Genomic DNA, 10,719 nt, shown 5'->3' with positions numbered 1-10,719 from the left:
TTTTACATTTCCTGTGAAGGTGATTTGCTAAACTGGCAATCTTATCAGGATTACAGTTCTCATTCAGTGCATGCAGCAGTTGTATATAACGGCAATTTTACACACGCTCCGTTTTCCGATCAGGAATTTGTTGCTCTGTATTACTGGGTGGCAGTGTATAGAGAAGGCCCCAGCTCACAGACTACGTTCGACAGCTTCAGCGACCTCAAGCACTGAGGCTGGAGTGTGTAACCCGACTCCTTGTTTCTTTCACTAAAGGTTACAAATTGTAACCTCAAGTAAGAGCGGTACTCGTCGACTTTGCGGTTCGGACTGGGATCTCCGCTAATGCTAATAAACAGCCAAGAGTCCCTTCACAATGAGAGCCACCGACCGGTTTAACGAGAGTTCAAATCACTCCCGGGGTAGTGTCTGTCCGAATGTCGGTTACATAAAGGCAAAGAAGCAAGTGAAGATGTAATTCTTTCCAAAACCACGTTACCACCAAGAATAACGACGGTATACTGGTTTAGAGGGAATGGGACTCAGTCAGGCCTCGACTCCTCGGCTATCTACCACCAAATCCTCAAAACACTTGATTTAAAAAAAACAAAACAAAAACTATCTTCTTTGGGTTCACTCTGCCTGTCCCAAGCTTCCTAAAATATGTAAGAACCTTTGGGGGAAAAAAACATATTGTTTCGATCTGATAAGGGACCGCCATTTTTTTAAATGAAAAAGCTTCAATAATTTCAGAAAACAATTGCATTTATTCAAATTTGACCAGAGCACGATCTCGAAGGTGAAATCGGTGCCATTCTGTTTTAAATAGAACCCTATCTCCAGTCTTCTTCAAAATTTCCAATACTGTCGTGCATTTCAAAGTGAAAGTGTTCAGGCCCCACGCTGCCCGAGCTCTTTTAAATCGATTTATTTATAAAAAAAAGAAATACACACCGCAGGCTGTAAATATTTATCTGATTGTGGCATTAATATAAACTGCATAAGTACTGTTTGCGAGCTGGCAACATCAAGGGTATTACTGTATCAACGGAACATTCGCTCCATGACTGATGGGGCCCTGCAATACAAACACACAGATGTGTTAACAAAGGCAAGAACACCAGGAGGAATATCGCTCGCTTATTTTTGCAAACAGCGGGTAAGCATATGCTTGCGAATACCAAATGAGGAGCCGTGACGTTAAAGCACCCAGGAGTAGAACCACTTGCCGAAAGTTTGTCGAAACCTCCCCCCGGCAGGAGCTTGCTCTGGTTCGGCCCACTGTAATTAGCAATCTGCAACATCTGAACCTACAGCAGCTTTTTTTTTCTTTAAATTACGAGGCAGACAATCAATAAGCAAGAAATGCGCAAGTGGTCCTGGCGCAAAGGTGAGCCGCGAACACGGCCGCCACCAACATTGCCGCATCCGAGTGAAAACACCCCCAGAAGTCCCAAGCAGACAGAGACACGTGTTGTGGCTGATCGTTCTTCAGATGGGACACTCAAATCCTGAGCATGCCGACCATAAGGTCACTTTTGCAGTCATCAAAAGGCAGGGTAAACCTTGCAGGTTCCCTCGCAGAAACTAAAGCACTTAAAGCAGAATTAAACCACAGAGGCCGCAAATAATTTAATTCTACCTCGCAAATCGCTCATCGTGTTTCTATCAATTCAAAATCGAATCAGTCTTCGAGGAATATCTACATAATTCTGGTTTCGATCACAAGAATATATGTGTATCGCTACAAAAGGATTTCTGAGTCTGCCCAACGTGTCCTTTTGCTGAGCACTATGTGTGTCTGTTTGACCTGTCTCATCCTCACCGTTGTAAACAGGTCTAATGGAATAGGCGATTGTATTCCGACGCTTTCATTTTTTTCAACTGTTCTGCATTTTTGCCGTTGGTCCGGCTGTGGACCAGATTAGGGGGGGGAGGTTTTGTTTTACCCCGGAGCGAGCGGTTGCCTAACATAGTCTAGTTTCCTCGAATTGCAGTAAGCGCATTCTGAAATGAAACCGATTTAATCACATTTTCCTAATTAAATCATATTTGCAAATTCCTCAGTGGCCCGCGGTGTGGTAGTGGAGTTAGGGGAGAGGCTGCTCACTGGCTGAGAGCCAAGAACAAAGTTAACCTTTTCTTGTTAAAATATTGATAACTACCCTAATCCCACGAAAATAAACCTCCAAATCTTTATTCTTATTAATTAGATCAAATCAAAACAAAGCTGGAGGACGGGTCTTGGGCCACGCTCACGCCTTGTTTGATGATCAGAATCGATAGAAATCCACAGCCGTCTAGAATTGTTCTGGACTTTTTTTTGGAACACAATTAGCGAAAGAACTGAATGTGTTGAAAGCTGTGCTAGAATTGATGCGGTGGCTACGATGACACAAGGAGTCAAACAGTCACTCCTGGAAGGTTACATAAAAGGCCTACTCGTACAAAACCGAGCCCTCTTTCTCCTTAAGCTTTCCCAGGAAGATGTAACATTTTATACGCCTGCATTTCATTAAACAAATGAACTGTTGCAATAGTCAACAAACACACACACGCACATATACACAAAATAAATTTGACCCTACCGGCTATCCAGACTGGTGCAGAGTGCAAATCACGGTACTCCCGTTCTAGAATATTTACCTACAGGTGAACGAATTGTAATGTTCCTGCAGCTAATACTAAACCAAAAGCATTTTTCCCGCAGAAAGTAAATTAAAAAGAACCACACCCGACGGCTTTCCTCGCACGACCTCAAAATCGCCGATGGAAAGGAGTCGGATCAAAGGTAAAAAAGAATCCAGATCGAGGACACAACTTCTGCCAGTAAAGTCTCTGAGTCTCGTTTGCTGAGTGCTGTGAGCAGCAGATTGACGGCAGTGTGCTCAGTCAGACACAGCTCGGCTTGATGTGGATTGGGATGTGTATTGGATGTCCCGAAAAGCCAGACACCATTGTTCGTTCCCCACTGAGACCTTCAACTGGCGTTTCAATCTCGGCCCTCAGTTACCGGCAGATCCCAAACGTGAATAACCGAACAAGAGAGAATGGCGAAGTAACAAGCTGTGCAAATTGACTAGATAGCAGCAGAAAAGGGGGGAAAGGCCAAATTAGCGCGCTCTGCATTTTTCCAATTTGAAACCTGACCAAACGGGTACGAATTGCAGGCGGGGATCAACGAGATAAATAGAACAGAGATATGTGAAGAGAATGCTATTTTCAACTTGTATAGGATTTGGACAAAAAAGGGATCTATTTGAAATCGTCGTTTAGTAAAAATCGACTGATGTTACTCTGTGATTGTTATAATCAACACGTTTATCGATTATGCACACAGAAGTAATCGAGAAACAGTTCGTTCGCTTCAGAATGATCTGGAAGGTGCCCGCATTGTTAGCGCGTTCAAACCAGTAACGCCTGGCGATCTTCCCCGACATACTTCCAAAGGATTTTACATTTCTCTTACCCAAGGAAGGACAGCCATTGGCAGGAAAACCTTGCCTGAATCACATAGGCTGTTCAGAAAACCTTCCAAATCGCTCGTGATAGACATAATTTGGGAAACGTAATTGAATTTACTTACACCCAAAGCCTTAAAAAGTCAAAAGCCCCACAGCGACCTCCGTCCGACTTGAACGCACACGTTTCTGATCTCGACGTAAACTGGTTTAGGCGACGTGGCGCCAAAAATAGAAACGATATTCTAAGCTTCCCAGATTTCTCTTCAAACTTTTATTTCATCCATCTTGTTTTTTTTCATCTTTTTGTTTTCCAGTGGAATTAGTGCCAGGTTTTGTCTTTTTCTTATTAACTCTGCTCACAAACTTTGAACTGTTGAAACTAAAGCTTCGGTCTGACTGCCATTTTAATCTGTTACTGACTTCAATGTTATATATGTGTGTGTGTGTATACGATACAAACACTTGCGATCTGACCAAAGCTGAGGTAGACAAACCTGCAAGCGGGCTTTTGGTTCGCTTCTGGGTCTCAAATAGTTTGTGGCATGTCCAAAGGCACCTCATAAAAAGCGCATGTTGATTTTTTGGAGCACTTCAGTAAATTGGCGTTGTATTAATCATCCCCAGGGGTTTGAATGGCAAAGATCTCTCAATCCACAAAACTGTCTGCGTCAGTGCTGATGAAAACTAAGCTGGAAGGTGTACTCGTCTCTTTGTCTTTGCTCCCATGAATGTCATGCTGCTTTGGAGAGTTCATATACCGTGTCTCATAAAATGTTAAAATTATCTTTGATCTCAGTCTTAAGTGGTGTCATAAAGTTCACACCTCAAACAAGGAGGTTGCTGTTTTAATGCAAACTTTAAAAGAAAACTTTTTGATTTTGCAGAGCATATTTTCTTGCATGTTTTCAATTTAAAAAAAACTTCATTTGTCAGTCTTTATGCCTGTTCTTTTATTTAACAAAAAACATGTTTCACATAGCGCACCCCCATCCGAATCAAATCATGTGATGGGCATACTACTGTATAATTTATCTTCATTTGCTCTCTCATTATAGACTCTACACGACATAATCCTGTATGATTTAATGTGCAAACAGGCCTCGCACATGAGGATGCTAGATCAACATTATTAATAACCAAACACAAACTGTCTGACCTTTAATAAGCCTAATAAAGTCGTCGAAAATGTAATCTGACCTTTGAACCGGTGATTCTGAGAAATGCATTCTGCTCAAAATGTATTACAAAACAAAAAGAAACACAATCTCGATTGTTGATTGTGGGCAAAACAAAAGATTTTAGGGTAGCTATTATTCTGGTTTAGACCGAATGTAAATTTCAGTAATATCTTCACAATCTTTCATTGAACTTACTTCATCGCGCTGATCATCATTATAATTTTATATCAGCGATATTTTGGAATGTATCCATTTATTTCGTTTGGTCATTAATGCATTAATTCTTAAAATATTCCCTGACAGCACATTGATCATTCGACTTTACTTAAAGTTATGATTTGAAAGTACTGGTATTGGACTAGGTGGACAAAGTTAAAAATCCCATAGCCTTTTGTCTCTGTAAGTTGGTTGCTTTTGTTGAAACAATACGGGGGCTCCGTGAATTCAGCACATTGCTTGCAGTCGTCGGCACTAACACCCCAGCGTTGGCAATGAGCTACATGGACTGGTGTTAGTGATGAGTGTGTTACAATGTTAACTCATGATCCGATTTCCGTGACAGCGCAGAGTGGAGGCTAGTTAAAGACAACATTGTTTGTGTGTCCGATACACCATACCCTTTCCCCCAAAGATGTACTTAACATGGATTAAACACGTCAACATAAAAACAATCCATTTAGACAAAATGGTTTTACGGTATATTTTTTCGTTTTTGGATGAGCACAACGCTTCATTTCTTTTTAAATGCAAAAGAAACACTTAAATGCTGTTTCCCATTGTATACACAGAAGTCGTACATGATTGCATTTTTTCGGAACATCACTGAATCTTACAACCAGAGCTACTAGATTCAAAACTGATATCCACACAGACTTTTAATAATAATATTAATTAATAATAGACAGTGTTAGAAACATACAAGGGTTGCAGTTAGTATATACATTCCCTCGCTTTTAAGCGGAAAAATCCTTCAAGCTTCCGCGTGACATGCTTTTTTTATGTAACTTCAAAAACACTGGCGTGATATTACTAACAATTGCTTTTATAAAATTAATTTGACATTTCGATATATACACATCCGTTCCCCCAAAACGTTTCCTTTTTATTATCACAATGCTGAACTTAAAAAAAACAAGCTTATATAGTGTATTAATAAAGGTGATATCCAGTCAAATAGTCGAGAATATTTTTAACGGCCACGCGTCCCTTTATCTGATGAAAAATATTTGCAAACAGGGTGTCAAGGGAGGAAATAATACTTGCACGTTTCCCTTAAATGGGAAAGGCGGCTCTGTGGGGTTTAGCTACACAGGTTTAGTGGTTTCGTCGGTAGTGCCCATTATATTTTAAATTATTTCTTGGAGTTCATCAGTCTGAGAAGTTTCATTTGATTCCTCACACAGGCCTGTCTACGGCATACTGGCAGGCGCTCAAGTTAGACGCTGGGTTCTGAACACTGGCGTATCCGAAACTTGAATGCTGCTTGGCTTTGAGTCTAAGGCTGGCCAAGCTGGAATTGCAAGTGTCTCTATAGACGTAGGGTGGGGTTGGCGGAGCATAGGGGCAGGTTGCTGATGGGACGGCGGAGTTCAGGGACGGGTTGCTTAGGTTGTTCAAGTTATTGAGACTGTTGAGGCCAGAGCCTGGGACCCCGGTCACTGCAGAAGGGACCATGCTAGATGACATGCTCATGGAGGAGATGGAATTGGGAGAGGAGAACATGGCCTGAGAGGAGAGAGGGTTCACGTTCATTGAGTTGAAGAACGGAAAGCTCTTGGTGGAGAGCGAAGCCGATGTCAAGCCCTTGGCGGCCCAGTTGTTGTAGGAGTAGCCAGTGTACATATCATCATAGGGTTGCATCAGGCCATTGAACTGAGGACCAAAGCCGCTCTTGCAAAGTTCCGCTTGTTGGTTGCGCTCCCTCTTCCTCCACTTGGCCCTGCGGTTTTTAAACCAAACCTGTGGAGAAAACAACAAGCAATGTTTTGAGAAATTTGCAAAGAAAGCGAAGACTCGGAACTACACATCTGAAAAATTCGTGCGCATTTATAGATTAAGTTAAAGCGCACATGAACTGGATCGAATTATTTTTCCACTTCGGCAGCGAACATAGTTTATCCTTTTGGGTTAAAAATCACACAATACCAGGCTATAGTCCAACAGGTTTAATTGGAAGCACACTAGCTTTCGGAGCGTCGCTCCTTCATCAGGTGATAGTGGAGGGCTCGATCGTAACACAGAATTTATAGCAAAAATTTGCACTGTGATGTAACTGAAATTATACATTGAAAAATTGATTGTCTGTTAAGCCTTTCATCTGTTAGAATACCATGATAGTTTCACTTCTTTCATGTGTAAATCACAAAGCCTTTTTTAAAAGTTGCATTCTCGGGTTAGCTGTTAACAATGGTGATAGCTAGACAATATGTTGAAGGTGTTAGCCCCCTGTGTTCTCTGTCTATGACCTGATGTTTAGATTGATTCTAATCTAAAAAGTGAGATAACAGAGTTTTACAAAAAATCATGCAGTTTTTGAGCTCAGAGTTCTACATTAATGTATACAGCCACTATAACCGGATGAAGGAGCGTCGCTCCGAAAGCTAGTGCTTCAAATTAAACCTGTTGGACTATAACCTGGTGCTTTGTGATTTTTTAACTTTGTACACCCCAGTCCAACACCGGCATCTCCAACTCATGACTACTATCCTTTTGGGGGTTAATAAATCAGTCAGCTAGATCTGTGGTTTCTCAATCACTGGGAGAAGTCACAAGCATTTGGTGTAACGGATATTTAAAAACTTCATGGGTACTTAATAAAAATTCACCTCACAACTAACCCATTGAGCGCTTAAATAGGAAACACAACTCTGCAAGTATGAAAAACACCACGAATGAATAAATCGCCGGGTATTTAATCGCCGAATGAATCAACCAGGGTATTTAATCGCCGAATGAATAAACCAGCAATTTCAGATGTTCTTAAACGACACCTTCAAGCTGACCGCTTAGATGGTTGCAGGTAAGGGCTAAGAATAATACTATGTCCAAGTTTACCAAAATATCCACTTGATCAGCACATAGGATCAGGAAAGGGGGCGAGAAAAGCTACCCTACATTGTATTGAGAAACGGATCCTTTAGAGGGTGTTATGCTATTATAGATACTTTTGTGTGTGTGTGTGTGGGGGGGGGGTGGGGGGGGTGGAGGAACACGCTGTGGGAGTAAACTAAGCAGCGTGACACACACGAATCCAGAATATGGTGAGCTGAAATAATTGTATAAATCTGTTTAATCTCTATGATTGTGATATAATCGATTATGAATGCTGTGATCCTGGGGCCTGCTGTTTCTCACATTGTTTGTCATTTGAAAGGGTTTGCAGATTAATAATTCAGACATAAGCGTAGTAAGGACAGAAAGTACAGTGCGAAAGTAACAGCTAAAATTCCTTTCGCTGTGTGTTGAATGATGCAATAATGCCCTCGGAAACATATGCCAAATGGAAAACACATTACTTTTCAGTGGTGTGCCCTTTCCAAGATAGAATTTCGAAAAAAGACACCGGTGTAAATGTATTCTGAACTGATCATAGTCCAATACATTACTTAAAGATACACATAGGGCCTGTTCATATTTTACATAGCATAGTCAGATGGCCAACTGCGCAATACATTATTTGTTTCGCTGTCACATATACAGGAATTCCACTATCACTTCGTTAATAAAGATACCCGCTGACACGCGAAATTCACGGGCTTCTATGGAGGTGCGTATCTATCTATCTATCTATCTATCTATCTATCTATCTATTCAACTATCCCCGTGGAGGGGTTAACTGAAGCTTAATGAACCAGGTCAAGCAGAAACCCCGTTTTGTTCCCGTCTTTGGAATCCACATTCAGCACAGGGAGACTCCTCAGCCGCAGTGACATTTGTGTATTGGGATGTGAAGTCAGACAAATATCACAATGGTCTGTTACCCGACTTTGTTTACACAACTGGTGTTCTACATTGACAAACTGATGTCAAACGCTATTTAGCAAGCGGCATTGTATTTTAGTGTAAAATAAACTGCGCTTTCGTTTCAAAAGAACATTACACGGTTTGTTTTTACACTTAGCAATACTACAAGATAGTGTTCGAACTTTGCCTATCTCCCTAATTAATGGATGCTTTCCAGGGATGGCGGGAGGTTTTGGCTGTGACAAGCTATTGTACAGTCCGTCTTGCTTAATACAATTCGAAGACAGTGATTAATGCGCACAACTTCAGTCAGGATTGTATTCAGATAAGATTAAAGTTTGGTTCAGAATTCTTTTTCAAAAATTACAAAGATGCAAAATACAGTAATATGTTTGCTAATAGGTAAGGGACTGTAATGGGAAAGTACTGTACATTAACCTACCCGAACTCTAGCTTCAGTTAAATTGGTCCAAACTGCAATCTCTTCTCTCGTAGACATGTCTGGGTAGCGATTTCTCTGGAAAGTTGCCTCCAGTTCTTGTAGCTGCTGGCTGGTGAAATGAGTTCTCTGGCGCCTTTGTCTCTTTTTCTTTGAGGGATCGTCTGTATTTGTGTCATCATTTTTACTTTGCTGATTTTTTTCTTTTTCTGTGGGCAAAAGCAAGATGACAGTGACTTCCTCACTGGTTTCATTGGGAGTTAAACAAATAGTAGTTTATCTGAGAAAGGTAGGCGCTAATGAGAAACAGTATTCAACTTGTCGACATTTGCAAATTTAAATTGCAATTACTCATAATGAGGTAGCTACATTAAATACAACTATTTCATGTCTAAAGGATAATCGTTTATTTGTGCTCATTGCTTCATACATTTTAATTTGGACATTTGTAGAATTATTAAACACCTACTCTAAAGAAACGTGTGCAATTTATTTCCATGTCTGAATTTATAGAGTCAATAGCGTGTTTTCGCAGAGTCAACAATACATAAATAAGCTGATCACTTCATTGGTAAATGTAAATCATCTTTCCTTGTACATAACGATTAAGATACGAAGACCCCATTTAGAGTCAAATATGTAAAATTAGTATTTGATACGCCTACTGATATATATATATATAAACAATAATTGATATACAATTTTATTGCCTGTATCCTTAGAGATAGAAATCGGGAACGGAGCAATTTGTAAATATAGTATTTGCACATTTTATACATTGTCTCGTACAGAATGGCGAATAAAATAATTGGTGATGCCAAAACGCACTGCACGTTAGTTTCTCTCGAAGACGCAATAAGGCAAGGCATAAAAAAGTGGCACAATGTCCGTCTGGGAATGATATCGAATGCGGCGTTATGTGGGTGAAGAAGGCCTTACCTCCTGTGTCAGGGCTGGAGGTGTCCGATAAAGTGTGAATCTCGAGCCGGTGCTTCGGCTCGCTCGTTCGTACCGGTTGCAAACCCGAAGCCATAGCTAATGCAGTTTGTTCCCGCACCAATTTATTGCCGCTGCTGCTGTTTCTAAGGTGGTCCAAAGTCAACGGATCTTTTGCACTGTTCATCTATAAACAAATATATGCAGCCGGGCGACGTTTCCAAGGAGGATTAAATTTCCTTGCAGCCCACCTCACACTAAAATAAAGTCCAAAGGGGAATATAATGATCAAGAGGTGTGGTGATCCAGGAACGGTTGTGCACAAACCTTCAATAAATTGTTGTACAGCTGTTCTTTAAATTGCGCTCTCAAGCTGCTGTCTTCATTAAATCAAAAGTGTACCAGAGGAGAAGAAAATGAGGTTGCAATGAATGAATGGTTCCGGGCTGACACTTTGTGTATGTGTGTGTCTGACTGACAGGGATAGGTGACTGCAGATAAGGATCCCCAGGCTGCCGCTGCTCCTGCCGCAAACGCGCTCCCTGTTCACCAGTGGCTTTAAGAGCGGAGCCGCCTCTGATAACCTCGAGCGTTCCTCCTCCCGGCCAGCCTCCGCCTCCGGTATGTCACTCGACATGATTGACGTGTCCGCCAGGCCGGTCAACAGAGCGAGAGGGCGGATCTCTCGGAAAACGCTCTCACGTCACTGAACCAATCAGAGACGGAGGCAGGGCACCCACTCCGCCCACTGTCTGTG

General features: G+C 41.4%; 1 protein-coding gene across 1 annotated transcript; it reads right to left on the bottom strand.

Moving 5' to 3' along the window:
• Positions 1–5,954: 5,954 nt before the first annotated feature.
• pitx2 (paired-like homeodomain 2) lies at positions 5,955–10,149 on the bottom strand. Its single transcript, XM_060832596.1, has 3 exons — positions 9,966–10,149; positions 9,030–9,235; positions 5,955–6,583 (listed from the first exon to the last, which is right to left on the bottom strand). Exons 1-3 carry the CDS (start codon positions 10,147–10,149, stop codon positions 6,020–6,022), a joined length of 954 nt encoding a protein of 317 aa, XP_060688579.1. The 3' UTR covers positions 5,955–6,019.
• Positions 10,150–10,719: the final 570 nt, after the last annotated feature.

The sequence above is a fragment of the Hemiscyllium ocellatum genome, chromosome 1 (genome assembly GCF_020745735.1).
Source record: "Hemiscyllium ocellatum isolate sHemOce1 chromosome 1, sHemOce1.pat.X.cur, whole genome shotgun sequence".
NCBI classification, from domain to species: Eukaryota; Metazoa; Chordata; class Chondrichthyes; order Orectolobiformes; family Hemiscylliidae; genus Hemiscyllium; species Hemiscyllium ocellatum.
The sequence above is the reverse complement of the archived record's forward strand: the minus strand, read 5'-3'. Positions and strand labels throughout refer to the sequence as shown.